The sequence below is a fragment of the Ovis aries genome, chromosome 14 (assembly GCF_016772045.2).
Source record: "Ovis aries strain OAR_USU_Benz2616 breed Rambouillet chromosome 14, ARS-UI_Ramb_v3.0, whole genome shotgun sequence".
Classification (NCBI taxonomy): domain Eukaryota; kingdom Metazoa; phylum Chordata; class Mammalia; order Artiodactyla; family Bovidae; genus Ovis; species Ovis aries.
Window position 1 is genome coordinate 4,007,321 of NC_056067.1, and position 18,833 is coordinate 4,026,153.

Below are 18,833 nucleotides of genomic sequence, written 5' to 3' on the forward strand. Positions count from 1 at the left end.
TTCCTCCCACTCTGGGAGAAGGAGGAGTTGGGCAGCTGGCCATCCGCAGGCTGCCAGCTCTCAGCATTTGAGGGCCTCAGCTGTGCACTTGTGCCAGGAGGCAGGCAGCTGAGGGTCAAACAACCCTGGGCCTCACGAAATCTCAGTCCTGAATAAATGTGGTTCTCAGGTTGTTTCCTGGAGAGCTCAAAAAACCATAAACCTGTCTTTTACACTTCAAATATCCTTTGCTCTGGCAAGAGCATCTGTGGCCTTTATACTGATTTCGTCCTTTTTCTTTTCTTAAATTTTACTGAAATATAGTTGGTTTATAACGTGTTAATTTCTGCTGTACAGCAAAGTGATTCAGATACATACATATAGATTCTTTTTTAAAATATCCCTTTCCATAATGGTTTATCACAGAATACTGAATACAGTTCCCTGCGCTATTCAGTTGCTGTTTAGTTGCCAAGTCATGTCTGATTCTTTGTGACCCCGTGGACTGTGTAGTCAGCTCGGCTCCTCTGTCCATGGGGTCCTCCTGGCAAGGATACTGGAGTGGGTTGCCATGTCTTCTTTTTCTTGATTGTCATTTGTTTAGGTACCAATTTGTTGAGTATTAGGCTTCCCTGGTGGCTCAGAGGTTAAAGCTTCTTCCTACAGTGTGGGAGACCCGGGTTCGATCCCTGGGTTGGGAAGATCTCCTGGAGAAGGAAACGGAACCACACTCCAGCACTCTTGCCTGGAGAATCCCATGGTTGGAGGAGCCTGGTAGGCTACAGTCCACGGGGTCGCAAAGAGTCGGACACGACTGAGCAGCTTCACTTTGTTGAGTATTATGGTCCGGGCACTCCCATTTGTGCTGTGGGAGTATTGAGGGCACAGTACTTAACCGAGCATTCAAACCATTCTAGTTGCTGCAGTTCCTCCTGATTAGGTCAGTCACCAATGAACGAATGGACATATGGGTTGAGAGTCTGTGCAGGGTTGACCTGGGGAGTAACTTTCCAGTGGTTTTCTGTACTGGCAGGCAAGGTGGGCGCAGATTGTGGGAACATGATCTTAAAAGCAAGAACGCAGGTGCTGGCTTTGGGAATAAACTCCCACCACAGACTGGTGTGGAAGAAGATCTCAAGTACTGGCTAGAGCAGCATGTGGTCTCTGCTACAGCTCCCTAACCGTAACCCTGACCCCGACCCCGACCCCGACCCCAAACCTACCCCTACGCCTAACCCCAACCCCAACCCCTAACCCTAAGCCTGACCTTGACCCTGACCCTAACCCTAAGCCTAACCCTAACCCTATGCCTCTTTTGCTGAGCACTTATCCTGGTTGTAATTTTTTGGGTTGGTCTGTGGGATGCCTCATCCTGCTGTCCTCATCCATGAATATAAACCCAAAGAGAGCAGCTCTCTGTTTCTCTTCAACCTTGCCGGATCCAGCACGAGTGGTGCCGACTTTCACTGAACACATGATTCAGTGCCTATTCCTAGATATTGAAATGAAAGCACAGATGAAATCAAGTGATGCGGCCAGCAAGCAGGCGGGCACTCAGAGGGAATTAAAGATTAGAATTTGAGGTGTGTGTGAATGCAAGTCCTTTGCTCTTAATCAACATAAGGGCGTCCTTGTGAATATATCGCCTTTGTACAAATTGTCTGTGAGCCTTGGCTCTTATGAAAAACTAGAAGAGTTAATAATAATTATCTTCCACTGTTGTTTTAAGATTCAGATCGCTCTAGAAATTGAGATTAATATATGGAAAATACCGAGCACGCCCCTTGCACGCAGCAGCTGCGCGTTAATGTTAGTTGCTGTCCTCATCATCACCGCTTCATCATGGCCTCTCCCTGCTTTCCCACTTGGTCGTCTTATCACATTGTTGTTTTTGGTTTTCCAAGTAGGCCCTAGGAAAATTTTATGAAAATAAGCAAAACATTTACTTTTCATCAATCACTCTTAACACATTATGGACCAGAGACGTATTACTGCTACAGGCATTAACTTCTGCAAAATCCTCCAGTCAGTAATGTGTTAAAACAGTTTAAAAGATCTGTTTCATGGAAAGCACATGATATGAAAGAATACTGTGTCCAAAATACCTTCCCTGGGGTATACCTCTTCTTCTCTTTCAATGTGTAGGATAGAAGGGAGTAACATAAAATTCATTTTTTTTCCTTCCTTCCACTCTCTCCAGCTCCAGCCTTATCATAATTCCGGGGGGAATGGCTGGAAGTGCCAGATGTAGACACGCCTGCCAGACTCTTAAAGAATAGATTGAATGAGTGAGGCAAAATGCCATGGGCAGCCTCCATCTCCCTGTTTCTACAACCAGATTTCAGAACTTAGAAAAAAATATTTATTTATATGGCTGTGCCAGGTCTTAGTTGCTCCATGTGGGATCTAGTTCCCTGACCAGGGGTTGAACCCAGGCCCCTGCATCAGGAGTGTGGAGTCTCAGCCAGGGGACCACCAGGGAAGTCCCAGATTTCAGAACTTCAGCAATGCTCCCCACCTTACTCTTGTCCAGCAGAAACAGACTAGCTCCTTATAGGTCCTTGTCCTTGAGTGACATCCCAATAAAAATGAAGGGCTGACTTCCAGTGTGCTTAATTTCCTCACACAATCCAAGCAGGGACAGGAGGGTTTAACTACGGTTACTTCAGTTCTATGTGTATCAACAGGTCAAACACCCTCTCAGCATATATGTCCATTTTAAACATATTGACTCATGATATTTCTTGGGTCCAAACATGCTTACTCTCTGTGTTCTAAATGTTGATACTGTCAATGTTTCTCCTTTTGGAAAGAGTATAGGGAATCCATTTAGAAAATGTTTAAACATTAACATTGAGCTTATCCTTTTCGTCTCAGTCATCAAGGTAAACAATCACAAAAAAAAAAACCCTTTAGAAACAGTCTGATTTAGTTCTCTTATTCTGGCTCCACAGAGTTCTCAGTCATAGGTTATTTCAATTCTATAATAAGAGTCCTATTGAATTTTCTAAATCCCTAAAAAAAGAAAAAAAAAAACACCTGGAGGGTGAAGGGTGAAGAGGCAAGAGACTATGTCTGTCCTGTTCCCCCATATATCAAGAAATGGTAGGTAAAGACAATACCACACTCAACAAGACAGAAAAATCCCCTACCCTCATGGACCTTCCATTCTAATTGTGTCTTCAGTACCAAGGACAGTGGCTGAAAACGCCTGTTCTCTGGTTGAGTGAAACAGCAGATGCGTGAATGAAGTTGCCCCTTGTGTACACAAAATTTGCTTGGGGCACTCTTGAACCAGGTAAATGGGGGTGTGAACAGTACAGGAACAGTTAGTGCCACATAGCAAAGTTCCTAGGTGATCATAGGTGTGATCAAAGACCGTCCCCAGTTCAAGCATATCATTATTCAAACATATTTTTATATCTCAACAAAGAGGTATAATCTGCATGCCGTGAAAATCCACCCATTTAAAGTGTCCTAGAGCATGTATTTTAGTGTATTTATAATACAAGGTTTTGTCACCTTCAGCACCCTTCCTAATTTATGGCTCAAAGCAAAGTCCCTGAAGATAGCACCCTTTGGAAAGGTAAGGGGTCAGATATTTTAAAGAACTGGATCTTTCATGAGGTCACCTTTGCCTTGTGTAGAGAAAGTATGACAACATTTTCATGCTTTTTATCGTCCCAGAGTATTTCTTTTGAGGAAGAGGAACTTACTAGCATATGAACTTGGCAGTGTTTATTAGGCTTCTATTTGAAACACTACTCATTAGAATGACTTCTTCCCAGGTGGTGCTAGTGGTAAAGAACCCACCTGCCAAAGCAGACAACAGAAGAGACGGGGTTTCCACCCCTGGGTCGGGAAGATCCCCTGAGGAGGGCATGGCAACCCACTCCAGTATTCTTGCCTGGAGAATCCCCTGGACAGAGGAGCCTGGAGGGCTACAGTCCATAGGGTCGCCAAGAGTCAGACACGACTGAGCGACTTAGCACAGCACAGTACTCATTAAAATTCTCTGATGTCTCCAAATTGTCGATAAAAGCATTTGCTTATCAAGTGAAAAATCAAATATAATAGTTAAGAGAATACTTGACTGAAAATGATCATCTCTGACTTTACACTTGGACTTACCATTACTCACTAGGTAATTTTAGGAAAGGCCCTGAACTATTTGGGTCTCAGTATCCACATTTGTGAGGGAGAGAGAATGAAATGATAACTACCTTCTCTTCAAGGTCGTAACTTTTATACATTTATTTGAAAGCAGAGTACTCTGCTTAAATATAATTGGGTGACTTTATTATTTTAGAAGGACCCCCCTGCACATTCACATGATCCTGATTCGCATTGTGTGATATTGGCAACAATACAGGGAAAACAAGCATTTTCAAAGGTTGAGTGGGGTGAATGTAAAAGCGAAGAAGTTTTTAAAAAAATCCTAGGACTTTATGACTTTGGACTATTGCCAGATTGCTTCACAAATGAACGTCTCATATTATTTAAGAATCAGTCCCTTTGGGTAAAGAACAGGATCTGTTTCCATGCTCAGACTTTGAAATGCAGTAAATGCTCAATAAATGCTTGTTGAAGAATGAATATATTTTAGATAGCAAAAATGCAGGAGATAATGTTAGTTTAGGCAGAGCGAACTACGTAAGAGGGTCCATATGATGGTATGTTAGACTTGTGTGACCACAAATGCTAACTCCCTCGACAGCGTGAAAAGTTTGCCTCCTCACCAGACTTCTCTGCTTGTAATAAAAGCTCTGCATCGTGTGGGCATCATAACAAAGGTATTTACTGAATACAATTATTCTTTTACTGCTTTAAAAAATGCCAATAAATAAATAGATGTTCATTTTAAATATCTGGAACTAATCTTAAAAACCCTTAATTTAATAAAATTAGTCATTAAACCAGAAAAATCAGAGGCCCGGAACAGCACAAACCATAGAACTAACCTGTTTATTCTCTAGCACAGCCCCAAAGCATCTTCAGCAGGTCTTCCCTATATTACAAAAGATGCTTCTTTTGTCTTCCGTTGGACAAAGCTGAAGCTTCTCCTAGTTTCACTCAGTCAAGTCAGCCAGTAGATTTCTGGCAAGCTGTCAGGAAGTGACAGTTGGCCTAATTCATAGAAATGATTGATTTACCTTCTGGCACCTAATGACTGGGCAGGAAACAGGAAGGAAGGCTTCCTTCTCCCTTGATGCTGGCTCTCAGGAGTACCACTGTCTCCACGCACTGTGGGTTTCTAAATTCACACACAAAGGGCCCTGGGAGTGATTGCCAAAAGACACTTTCCGTTGGGGACCCAATGGCTTCTTTTAGGCACCCTCCCACCCATTTTTAAGAAAATAAACGGCAGTACCCTAGCTCTTGAATAAGGGTGCTTGGCTGAGAGAAATGGCTGATTTCCCTCAATCATGGTGTTCCGTTGCCCTCTGAACCCCTCCTAGACTGCTGACATGCTCAGGAACGGGAAGAGAGAGGAGGTGAGCAAGGACCTTGTCCCTTCCTGTAAATCCTTTTCTTTCTTGCTTGCTTTTTCTCTTTCTCTGTGCTGGGTCTCAGTCGAGGCATACGAACTTTTACTTGTGGCATGCTAGCGCTGAGTTGTGGGCTTTGCTGGTGGCTCAGATGGTAAAGATTCTGCCTGCAGTGCAGAAGACCTGGGTTCGATCCCTGGGTTGGGAAGATCCCCTGCAGAAGGGAACAGCTACCCACTCCAGTATTCTGGCCTGGAGAATTCCATGGACAGAGGAGCCTGGTGGGCTACAGTCCATGAGGTCACAGAGTCAGACACGACTGAGTCACACACACACACACACACACACACACACATGAGCCACACAGAGTCAGACATGACTGAGACACACACACACACCCCCCAGATCTAGTTCCCCGACACACACAACCCACACCACCCCCCACCCCCAGATCTAGTTCTCCGACCAGGGATCGAACCCGTGGTCCCTGGATTGGGAGTACTGCACCATCAGGGAAGTCCCCCAAGATATCTCTGCTTGACCCAGCATTTACCAACACAAGAGCTTTCCAGCAGAAACATACACTCAGAATACACCAGAGCCCTTCATTCTCAGCTGATTGTGGGCCACACGCTGCAGAGTTGCAGTGGAGGGCGTGGTGCCCAGGGGCCTCCTTTGCCTGCACAGGGCAGACAGACCCAGGGCACCTCTTTATTTGCCCTAGACTTAAACTAGCTCTTCCTTGAAGAAACATGAATGCCTTTAAAAATGTAAATGCCCAGGTCTTACCCCCAGGTTACTTAAATTTCTGGAATGAGGCCTGGGAAGTTTCTATGTAAAATACATCCTTAGGCGATGGTAACATAGCTAATTATTTAGAAATTCTTGTCCTGAGACTTATTTCTAGACACAACTTGACTTTCAAAGGAAGTGGGGCAGGGGAGAGTGGACCCTCTTTCCAAGAAATAGGAGACACTAGGCTCCGTGGCATATGAAATGGAAGTCTGCAAGAATGGAAGGCTTCCTAGACCTTCTGCCAAGGGCTGGGGGTGGGGGCTGCTCCATCCTTCCTCTGCTCCAGCCACGTGAAAGGAGAGGAGGGGTCAGAGAGAGAAACGTGTCTGGGCCTTGTCTCCACCGGAACAGCTCCTGGCCCTGGTTTATCTTCAAAGGCCATCTCCCCCAGGGCTCTGATCAGTAACAGAGAAAGGGCCACTCTTTGTACAGCATACCGCGTTTAGCAAGTCTGCCAGCTGAGAGGACGGAGGAGTCAGAGTACCAGGTGTTTACTTAGAGGAGTGCTTTCCAACCCGGGGTATGGGCGCTGCAGTGCTAACACCTGGTAAAGTCAGCTGATGTCCTAACCTGTTTGGGGCAGAGGGAGCCTAAATCGGGAGGCCAAGGTGATAGAAGAAAAGAGAGCTAGGAAGAATCTGGGCTGCTGGGGAGAAATGTCCTACAGGATTTCCTTTTCCTAGACCTGGATGCCTCTTTCTCATCCCAGTTAGCATGCTGGGAACAATTCTTGAACATCATTCATTTGTTCCACCAATCACAATTGTATAAATTACTAATTATGAATCAACTGTCCCTTATGAAACAGGGATTAGGAAAACAGAACTACTTTGCAAGTATCTCATCATAATGTTCAAAGAGGATGCTGGTTTTGTGCATGGGTAAGGCCTTTACTGTTGCTTTGCAGAAACTAACAAATAACTGGATACATTTAGAAAAATGCTTTCTGGATATTGCTCCTGATGGCCTCGCTGTGCACAAAAACTCACTGAACAATTCTAAATGTCTAACTCTATCACCATAGGTACAATCAAATGGGTATAATTTGCCTTTTCTATGTACAAATATGAATTGGTATTCAAGGCCAAAATCACCTTTTTGACACAGAATTTTATCTTAAGCTTAGTAATGCTACACGAATAATCCAGAGGGACTAGGTGCAGTTCACTTACTGAGAAATGTTTCTTCGGTATGAATTCTGTGAAGCAGTTGTAGTGACTGTATTTTATTTTTAATTAAAATTAAATGTGAATGCTATTCAGTGGGCTTTTACTTGCCTTCTATTATGGGAAATATAATTTTCCATTTACAGGAATTATAAAAAGTTTACTTTTTAAACTATTTTCTTTAGTTCACATCATTTTAAGTTGAATAGATACAGTTAAATAAAAAATATTTAACAGAGGTGTTTTGCATTTCCAGGGAAATTCAGGATTATAGTAAATGGATGACAGTAGGTGAAGAATCAATTCATTCTTGGTCCCTTCCGGAGGAGGAAGGTACAGCCACCCAGGTTGTACCGATGACGTCACTTCAGATGTTCCGAGCCTCAGCCTCAGTGGTAACCACACAGGAATTGAGGACTTAAGATCTTACTTCGGGAAAGGTAAGATGAGGCAGATGAAACATGGAATCTGCATACAGATTTTTACAGGTTCTAAAATAAACCCATGTGGGACATAACTAAGTAGCCTCTCCTACACTGCATTTAGCATTCATGGGTTCTGTGCTGTTAATTCTATAAACTGTCTCCTGCATGATGCACGCTGCTGTAAGATCAGCCTTCCCACGGCTGACATACAGAATCCACACTGAGACCACCGTTCCTCTCTCTCTCCATTCTAATGGACTTCGTGTTGCAGGCTCCCATACTCAGGTCCTGTTGCCCAGGAGACACTACCGTCCCACAGAGAAACGATTACTAGAGAAGAACAGCAGTCATCTTTGCGTGTCCTTTATTGAGAAGGCAGGCTGAGACGGAGCGTGTTGCCTCCATCCTCAACTCCCCACCTCGGGTCATCCCTGCTCCGCCCAGAATTCTTCTGCCCAGAATTGCTGGGTCATTTCTTGTCACACCCTCTTCACATGTGTCTTGGGGGCCATAATAGAATTCTAAGGCTCAGATGGCCTTCCCTGTCTTTTTAAAAAGGATACCATCCTGTGGTTGTTCCTGACTCCTTCCACTCCTGATTCGGGGATTAAAAAAGATAACATGATTGCTTTTACTAATAATATGACCAAAAGGAGGAAAGTAGGAAGGTACCTTTTTTGCCATCTATTCTGCTTTTCATTATTGACAATAATTTTTATGTTTGCAAAATAGCGATCATTCACTTTAAAATCCTCTTATATATATTTTTAAAATATGCATGCATTATATATATATATACACACACACACATATAATCTCAGATATGCAGGAAAAAATAGTTTATTCAGGTCATTTGGACTTACTTTGCCGAGAGAGTGTTTTATTTCCCTCTGGTCTGAAGATTTGAAATTTAGAAAATTTGAATAACTTGCTTTTTAATTTATTACTTAGGTTTTTTCCCTTTCCTTGCTCCTTTCCCTCCCCCTTTCTTTCTGCAAAAAGATTTTCAAGTAGGGAAAAAAAAAGATAGAAAACCCACTATATTTGTGGTTTATCTAATTTGGATGTTTTCCATAAATAAATGATTACATGACTAGTAAGAGTAGAAAAAAAATAATTTAGTATTTCCATGAGCTGGTAAATGTCACGTGTTTCATCTCAGTATTTAATGGTTTCTAATTTCCTCAAGCACAAGCAAGAAAAATGATTAATGTCTTCCCTCCAACCTTTTCTCACCTTTTCGAGAAATTACTGAGATTCTTAATCAACATGTATTCATTTAGATCACCTTGGTAATGACCAGCTTCTTGCTAACTTATTCAAGAACTTAACAAGTTTCAAAGGCAAAGAAACAGAACACTTTATTATAAAACTTATAAAATAATTAAATATTACACATATATTTTGACTTTTCTCTATAATCCATGTTTATTTATTCAACACTTTTCCTCAGAATTAATTCACTTCCTCAAAGAAGCAAGTGAGAACACATAAGAATAGGCTATTAATAAATTAATTTTCCATAAAATAATAAAATGATAAAGAAGTTGAAATTTTTTTCAGAGGGCAAGAGGGTAGTGATATGGAGCCCTATATTTATTTTTATGATAAAATGGCCACTATTCTAGGCCAAGTCCAGGAGACAGGATATTCTGATCATTTCTTTGAGATTTGAGAATGTATGATTTTAATTAGAATGGAATAAAGGAGGCTCTAAATTTAGCAAACCACTGTCTGGTTGGTTATGCTGAGTGGGCAAATCCCTGTTTGAATTGAGACTTTTAAAAGCAGTAAAACTGGGTTACATTCATCAAAGACATTGAGGAACAGAGTAGAATTATATAAATATGCCCTTTATAACCACATCTCAAAAAATTACAGAGGGACACTGTCTTGTAAGTTACTTTGGTTTTGGCAAAATGGGGTGGTGTCCTCCCCACGGAGAACAACCGCAAGCTCATGGTGCCTACCAACAGCTGGCTTCCGAAGACTGAACGCGTCACCTGGAAGACTACGAAACACTCGTTTGCTGAAGTGTCTTGGCATATTACGATTTATTAATACTCACATAGCGAGAAGGTGGGTGGGTTTCTCAGCTGCCACTGGGACTTTCCCCTGGTTAACCAAATCCAAGGGCAAATTTAACTATGTCAGTTGCTAGGGGAAAAAACCCCACAAGTGGCCTCTAATTTTCCAAGCAGCTCTGATAATACGCAGGGAGCACCATGACTGACATTTTCCTGTCCTTCCAAATAGGATTGTTTTGCTCTTTGTCTCCTCCTGGGCTTCCACCAGAAACGCACATGCTGATTCCCACTTGTTCGGCTAGCACCAAAAATGACGAAGTTGACAGAGTGTGTAGGGCAACAAGGCTTTGTAGTTTTTTTTTTTTTCTTTTTCTTTTCAGAGTGCGAAGTCCAATTAAGTGGAGATCTTAACTTGTCCACGTTGCCCTGTTTTCAGAATATTCCTCAGAATATTTTTCAAGTTGTGAATTTTAGTCTTGGAGACTCTCTTTATAAGCAGAATATACTTTAAACGAAGTAAGAAACAACACCACACACACACACACACGCACGCACACGCACACACACGCACACACACCAGAGAAACAGGACATGAAGCTTGCTAGTCCAGCAGCAAGCACCATCGTGAGCACCATTTGGCGTTTGTACAACTCCTGGTCCGGGGCGTCCACAGTTCCGGTCAAACTCTAAGCTCTGAGCAACAGTTAGGCAGCGTGTTCCACCCACATCGGATTACTCCAAGTCTCAGTCTGTGACTTGAAGTCCGAAAGGACATTTCCAAAACCCACACTCTGAGGTTCCCTGGGGTGGGGGTCTGTCCCCAAAGTTCACAAGCACCTCCCTTGGTCAAAATTCAAACCTGTTCTCTCTCATGGCAAGCCATCACCTCCTTCCTGTAACAGTGCAAAGCAAAGCTGGTCGCTTTTTGTTCTATGCTTTTGTGAGTCTGATTTGTCACTGCTTCCCATTTTCAAGTGCTTCCGAGTACCGTGTGTATTAGGGAAATGAGCAAGAAGGCTGTTCTCGAGAGCAGCCCCTCCAACGTGGTGGTCAGCTCACACGGGGTTTGCAGTGTTCAGCTTTCGATGGAAAGGGTGCACGTCTCTCCGGAGGCTGCGAGGTGAGACCCTGGCCCTGCCAGGAGGGGAGGGCGTCGAGATCAGCTCTTCCTGGCGCATGACTTGCAGCACTGCTTGCCGTAGAATTTGTGGTTGCAGACGCCGTGCTGAGGAACAAGATGACACCAGCCGAACAAGTCCACACAGGATGGATCCTCTAAGGTGGGAAGAGACGTTCGGCACATTAGGACGGCTTCTTAGCCTTTTCCTTAAGGTGAGGGCCTACAGACAGAGACTTGGGGTCGACTTGCCTATGGCCCCCCGGGGTTCTTACATGAGACATGAGGACTTTGTGGGGGGAAAAAGCAGGATGAAGGCACCCAGAGGCACCACGAAAGTGAAAGTGTTATTCGCTCAGCAGGATCCGACTCTTTGCGAGCCCATGGACTGTAGCCCGCCAGGCTCCTAAGGCACTGCAACCACTAACAAAATGTAAACAGGTTAGGGTTACTGGATTGCAAGTGGATGTTCAAAAAAACAAAAAAAAATGTCATCTCCAGCCTGAGCTTAAGGTCTGATCCTCCTGAATAAGTTGGAGACTACTGTTGTGCCTCCAAGGCATGTCCCCTAAAAACAACATCCCCGAGGGTGTTGTTAACCACTCGTTCTGTTTCGGAAGGCCTGGGGTGAGAACCCAGATTTTTTTTTTATTTCTAACTAACACCCCAGGGTTGTTGCCACTACTCCAGGCTCATTACTTTGGGGACCAACAAACCTCATATACTGGGGGTTCCACACCTAGATTGAAGGCCCAGCTGTGACACTCTGTGCAGGTTTAAATCAAATCTCATGGCCAATTTGTGTAGACATGAATTGAAGTCAGCACCAGTCTTTTTAAACTTGCTTCCTTGTGTAGGATAACAGGTGTGATTGCCCACTGGAGGCAGAACACGGGGCATGAGAGGCTTTCACCCCACAGGCCCTCAGGAGGTGCAGAGCACACAGGGCGGTGCACAGCGACTTTTCCTTCCGCAAGCATCAATGTGTGTTTTAGGGGTCAGGGCTCAGTCCTTTGCCTGGGTTTGCAAGGAATTTCTTTTTAACTTTAGAACTCTTTAGGGTCTACCCCTATACATGGGTAAATGCTGTCATTCAGAGCTGGAATTTCCTCCTCTAGGCAAGTCTTAAAGTCACCCTCACGTCCCCGCAAACCGTACACCACCCACGGGCACCCAGTCACGTCCCTCCTGAATCCACCCTCACGGCTCGCCTCTGAGCCCCGGGACACGGCTCACAAGGCTCTTCTTTTTCTGTTGCTTTGCCTGCTGCTCTCAATTTGTATCTGGTCTTCCTGTGAACTGCTGACAGCTCCTTCCTTAAGCCTTGGTTCTTCCACCTAAAGCTCCCTTTCACGCACACACTGCACTCCTCCCACCCCCCGCGTAGTCTCGGAATCCTTTTGAAACGGGCGCGCGTCCCTGGCACACCCCTGCCCCTAACCCTCCCCTTGGATCCCGCTCACCTGGAGTCAGAAGTACAGTCTCTACAGTGACTCACAGGATCTGGTCCCCAAGACGGCAGAGCCACCTCATCCTTTCATTTCCCTGAAGCCTCTGCTCAGACGTGCCCGCTCGGTTCTGCCTTCTCTGACCTCCCTATGAGAACGGCACGCCCCGTGGCCCCCAGGAAGGACCGCGTCTCCCTGCTTTGTTTCCCTATGTGCGATTTACCAGCATTTATCATGTCACGTGTTTACCTATGGCCGCCTCCTCTCCAGCGCAGCAGCCTCGAGCAGACATCTGACCGACTTTCTCTCACTGCTCTGCTCCCAACACCTGCCACAGCGCGGCTGCTCAAGAAGCACTTGAAAAAAATAAATTCCCTCCATCTCACAGCCGAAACAACCAGTTCAAGCCACACTAACTCTCCGCTTGGGTACAAGGATGAAATGGACTTGTTCTTTCCTTTCCTACTAGTAAGACCTGGTTATATTCTGAAGGTGGAGTCTAGAGGATTAGCTGACAGGTGGGTAAAGAGTGTGAGACAGGAGAATCAAGAATGGCTACGGGATTTTGACCTGGCCATCTAGAAGAACAGGGTCATGTTTACTGAGATGGGGGCGGGGTGGAGGTAGGCACCAGGAGACTAGTTTAGGATATATCAACAGAGATACAAGCGCCACATGAGAGGAAGACTTTGCCTATGTGTCTATATGTATATAATCTTCAAGTTCAGTTATTTTTCAATACAGAGTCTTACACCCAGTGCATTAGCACGTACCCTAATCAGTCAGAATGGATGTCTGGATCAGCTTCTATTTAGACAGTAGAGATGATTCTATTGATGCAGTGGAAGTACTGGAGGATACAAAAAGCATGGGCCTCACAGCACTATCACCACTTACCCCTCCTGAGCTAAGCATGGAATTTCAACACCTAGCTTCTGCTGGAAGCTAGATGCAAGTCAGGAATCAGACGTTCGGTGTCTCACGATGCTGTCAGAGTAAGTATGGCATTGGGTTATAGTTGTAATAATGATTACTAATAGCTGATTACTGAGTGTAATAGAGGATGGCATCACTGACTCAATGGACATGAGTCTGAGTAAACTCCCGGAGTTGGACAGGGAGGCCGGTGTGCTGCAGCCTGTGGGGTCGCAAAGAGTCGGACATGACTGAGCGACTGAACTGAACTGAATAGCTGATTATCTGAGCCTCTGTTATAAGTCTGCTTTTTGCTTACACTATTAAGGACAACCCCAGAGCAAGCTTCACATCCTACATGCAAACTAATTGACAAGTATCACTGGCTGGATCCTCACACCCAGCGACTCCCCCCACCACTACCCTTGTGGGACCTCGTCCCCTCACTGGACGTGGGACCCGCCTCCTGCAGAGAGGAGACAAGTCCTCGTTCTGTGCTAGGCCCCCTCCTCAGTGTAACTTCCAGGGATCCTCCCGTGCGATGGGGATGGGGATGGGAGAACTAGGAGGAATCCCCACCTGAGTAAAACTAGAGGCCCATGTTTGGTCAGGAAGAAATGCCTGGGCCTGTGTCCTGCGTGTCTGCCTTCTCATTTTACTCCTCTTGATACAAGGAGACCTGCCTCAGGCAGGAGGCCTGAGACAAGGCCCTCTCCTGGGAAGCCTTCTCCAGAGCCTCCTCACACCATCCCTGGCACCAGCTAGAGCTCACCACCATCAGGGACTGCCCTGGATGTGTATACCTTGCACACCTCTCAGGAGGGCTCCTCACATCGACTGTGATGTGAAAGGCACCCCCTAGAGTTTGGGCAGGAGCTGCGTAACTGAATACAGCAGGAAACCGACTTGTGCGTGGCGGGGTCCTTTACCTCTCTTGGCAGGAGCTGGACAGAAGTTGGTGTTACAGGCCCGCAGCACTGGAGGCTTCTGCCGCAGCAGGCAACTCGAAGAAGGCCGGCCCTGCTGGACGCAGTGGACCGAGCGTGTCTGCACCCCTCCGCCACAGGTAACGGTGCACTGCAGGAGAGGGAGGAAGTGGTCAGGAATGGGCCCTTCCCGATGCCACTCACAGCAGGGAAAGAAACCTCCATGCCTCGTGACATTGCCAAGGCACCTGTCGATGAAACAGGGACTTCCAGAGCTGGGCACAGGAACCCACTCTCCTAACACGTTTTGGGAGCCATTTGATCTGATTAGAAGGCTCTGAAGCAAATGCTATCTGCTTCCCCCGAGACCCTGTGTCTCCCAGTCAAGTAACTCAGGCAGAAGAGAGGTTCCAGGCATACAGAAGCTGCCATAGGAATGCGGAAGCGAACACACACACATCCAGCCAGTTCATCACAGTATTTAAAGAATTCCAGGCAACCTCTGCAGATACAATAGTGGAGGGGATGGTTCAGAACTTGGACAGCCAAAGAAATATAACGCTCTGAGACAGCTTAGGAATTATGTCCTCCCTGCCCAGCCAAATTCTGAGATAGCATGGTGGATATTGTGTTTTGGAAAAGTCAATTATCTCACTGTCCAACTGAAGGTAAAAAAAAGACTAAAAAAGACTGTCTAGTAATTTTTTTCCAGGCACACACATAAATATATTTCCTAACAAAAGAACAAATAAGAAAATATTATCAGAGAAAAGATAGCCCTTTAAATTAATCTTTACGTGTATTTTGCTTTAAAAGAAAGTTCACTACCAGCTCATTATCCTTATTATTTTTTCCTATTTTATTGTGGACAGGTGAGGACGTCCACCTGGGACAAGCATTACTATGCAGAATGGCTTCTGAGAGGAAAAAATATGTTGCGGTAAAAAGAGTATGAGTTTTGGAATTAGCTCTAAATTCAAAGATAGCTGGATCCCTGTTATCAAATCATCTCAGTCAGAAGATGGCTATTTTTGTGAAGAACAAGCCAGTAACTATGTTGTTAATTGAGGTATAGTTGATGCCCAATATTATGTCTCAGGTATACAACAGAGTGATTCAAAATTTGTATAGATTATATTCCATTTCCGGTTATTAGAAAATATTGGTTAATCCCTTGTCTTTGTAGATTATATATATATATATATACACACACATATATACATATCATATATAGTAGTTTGTACCTCTTAATGCCTCTCGCCCTGCAGTAATCACTGGTTTGTTTGCTACATTTTTTTCGATTCCACATAAGTGATAAACAGTATTTGATTTTCTCCATCTGACTAATTTCACTAGGCATAATACCCTCCTGGTCCATTGATGTTGTTGCAAATGACAAAATTTCATTCTTTATTACACCTGCTGATGCACACTTAGTCTGCTTCCGTGTCTTGGTTACTGTAAACAATGCTGCTATGAACGCTGGGGTGCGTGTGTCTTTTTAAATTAGTGCTTTCATCTTCTCTGGATACATACGACATAGGAGTTGGACCGCTGGGTCATAAGGTAGCTCTAGTCTTAGTTTTTTGAGGAACGTCCATACAGTTTTCCCCAGTGTACCAGTTTACACTCTCACCAACAGGACACAGAGGCTGGCTTTCCTCCACATCCTCACCAACATTTGTTCTTTGCGACGATAAACACTGAGCAGTATCAGGCGGTGTTTCCCTGTGGTTGTGATTTGCATTTCTCTGATGATTAGCAAGGCTGAGCATCGTTTTGTGTACTTTTTGGCCATCTGCATCTCACTGGAAAAAATGTTTATTCAGTTCTTCTGCCTGCCTCCCTTTTGATTGGGTTGTTTTGTTCTTTTGACACTGAGGTGTTTATATGTTTCAGATATTATCCCCTTATTTTTCACAAACATTTGCAAATATTTTCTCCCAGCCAGTAGGCTGTCATTTCATTTTGTCCATGGATTTCTTTGCTGGGAACAAGTCTTTAGGTTTCGTTAGACACCCTTTATTTAGTTTTGCTCTAGTTTCTCTTGCCAGAGGAGGCAGAGCCAAAGAAAACACTGCTCCACTTTATATTCACGGATGTTCCATGTCTTCTTCTAGGAGTTTTATGGTTTCTGGTCTGACAGTTCAGTCTTTAATCCATTCGAGCTTATGTTGTACATGGTATGAGAAAATGCACTCATCACTTTCCTTTACGTGCTGTGGTAGTTTCCCCAGTGCCACTAACCCCAATACTATTTTCTCCACTGTATACAATGGCCTCCTCCGTTGCAGATTAATCGCCCCTAAGTGCATGGGTTTAATTGTGGTGGGGCCAGTGTCAGGGAGATGCCGCCTCCTGAAACACTCAGCCAGGTCCTGGAGTGAGTGCCAACCCAGGGCAGGCAAGGCCGGGTCCTGGGTCCAGCGGCAGAGCGCAGAGTGGGTGGCCGGCCCTGGAGGTGGCAGTCAGGGGGCCATTTTCTGACACAGCTGCTGTGGGGTCCAGCATGTCCCGGAGCTTGTGTGGAGCTGGATCCCTGGGCTGCAGGCAGCCGAGGTGCCTCCAAGCTGGTGCGGGCCGCTGGTGGGGCCGCGGTTGTCCTGAGGCTGGGGTCCCTCTGCTGGTGGGAGAGGCTGAGTCTGCAGCTACAGCACGCTCACTGGGAGGCTGGGCTTGGCCTGGGGACTCCGGGCTAAGGAGCTGGAGTGGGGATTACAGAATGGTGCTCGCGGCAGGACGGGCCCCCAGAGAGTCTGATGCCACTGTCTCTGCCCCGGCGTGTGTTCCAACTGATGTCTTCTCCAGAAGACTCTGCAGGATCGGCGGCAGGTCTGTGCCTTTCTCAGCGTTGCTTTGCCCGAAAGCTCAGAGCACATCCTGCAAGAGCGGTGCATCTGTTTCCCACAGCGCGCTGGGACGCCTGAACGTGAGCTCCACTGGCCTGCAAGCCCAAAGCTTCTGAGGGCTCATCTTCCTCGTGCAGACCCCCTGCTCCTGGGGAACAAGCTCTGCAAGTGTGGTTTTTCTCTGAAATGTGCCCTCGGCTTTGTCTCTCCCACCCATCTCATCGTTGTTCCTTCTTATATCTTCAGTTGTAGAAGCTCTTTTCCGGTGAATGTGTTAGTCAGTCATGTCTGACTCTTTGCAGCCCCACAGACTGCAGCCCGCCAGGCTCCTCTGTCCGTGGGATTCTCCAGGCGAGAGTACCGGAGGGGGGTGCCGTGCCCTCCTCCAGGGGACTTGTGTCTTCTGCGTGGCAGGCAGACTCTTTACCATCTGAGCCATCAGGGCAGGTTCTGGTCTTGGTCCTCAATTGCTGTTCTGCAAATAGCCATTATTTCGGTGCGCCTGCAAACCCCTACTCTGCCATGTGGGGTCCTCTCGTCTCACAATGGTATTTTAGGCTTTATGGGCCATACGACCTTTGTTGTAGCCACTCACCTCTGCACTAACGCAGCCGTGGACAGCACACACAAATGAGGATGGCTGTGTCTAATGGAGTGTATCCACAAAATCGGCCGCAGGAGGGGGAGATTGGCCACTGGTAATTATTTGCTTATATCTGATCTAAATAATTCTGCACAGATCAGTTTCCAAGTCTGTTAAATGAGTAAAATAATGGTAAAAAATTTAAAAAGAAATCCAATTTCATGGTGAGGCTGGCAGCACCTCTCAAGCTAGAGTTGTGTTTTCTGAAGAGCTATGTAACACCTGTTAGCTATAACAATGCAAGGGTCAACCAAACCATAGCTTTGGATTCCTGAGGACATGTTGTTCTCTCAGACTCAGCATCACAAACCAACCCCATCTCATAAGCATCAAACCAATGCATCTAAAGTTTCTTCCAAGTCTTCTGAGGAAAAGGACACCTGTATCATCTGAGTTTAAAAGTTGTGTGTCCTTGGCTGATCAGCTGCCTAACTCTGAGCTTTACCAGCCTCATCCACAAAACAGGGACAATAAAACCCACAGATAAGACCACTTCCCCAGTGGCTCAGCTGGTAAAGAATTTGCCTGCAGTGCATGAGATACAGGACACGTGTGTTCCATCCCTGGGTCAAAAAGATCCTCTGGAGGAGGAGATGGCAAACTCACTCCAATATTCTTGCCTGAAAAATCCCTTGCACAAAGGAGCCTGGTGGGCTACAGTTCATGGGGTCATAAAGCACGACTGAGCAACTAGGCACACATCACCTCCAGGATGAAGGGAGGAGATAGGTGCGTGTATAGGACGTAACACAGTGTGTAGGAATGGCTTGACAAATGCCAGCCGTTACTGATATTACTCAGAAACACAAGAACCAAGTGAGTCAAGACTCTTAGCAGCATTTCTAAAACACGGAAGACTCTAGCGGTGGTTTTAATAGCAGCAACAACTACGGACATTAGCAGTACCTTGGGACTAACTGCTTTGTATTACTTATTCATTGAAAATAAAAGAAGAGAAAAAACCCAACTCTGCACAATATTATCATCTCAGTTTTGTAGATGTGAAAATGGAGGCTCACCGATGCTGGAACCTGCCCAGGGACTCAGGTCGTTC

The 18,833-nt window shown here is 45.4% G+C and overlaps 1 protein-coding gene and 1 long non-coding RNA gene across 2 annotated transcripts in view; one reads left to right on the forward strand and one right to left on the reverse strand.

Moving 5' to 3' along the window:
- The first annotated feature begins 1,304 nt into the window (after window positions 1–1,304).
- On the forward strand, window positions 1,305–15,723 carry LOC105616812 (uncharacterized). The gene is made up of 3 exons (XR_006056048.2): window positions 1,305–1,562; window positions 7,686–14,427; window positions 15,160–15,723. It is a non-coding gene; the product is annotated as an uncharacterized LOC105616812 (long non-coding RNA).
- The window catches only part of ADAMTS18 (ADAM metallopeptidase with thrombospondin type 1 motif 18), a 147,264-nt gene continuing 138,595 nt past the window's right edge, over window positions 10,165–18,833 (reverse strand). Inside the window, exons 20-21 of the mRNA XM_015100376.4 lie at window positions 14,291–14,438; window positions 10,165–11,156 (exon numbers count right to left, since the gene is read on the reverse strand). Of these exons, the coding sequence (XP_014955862.3) occupies window positions 11,041–11,156; window positions 14,291–14,438 (264 nt within the window). The 3' untranslated portion in view covers window positions 10,165–11,040. The remainder of the gene's footprint in view (window positions 11,157–14,290; window positions 14,439–18,833) is intronic.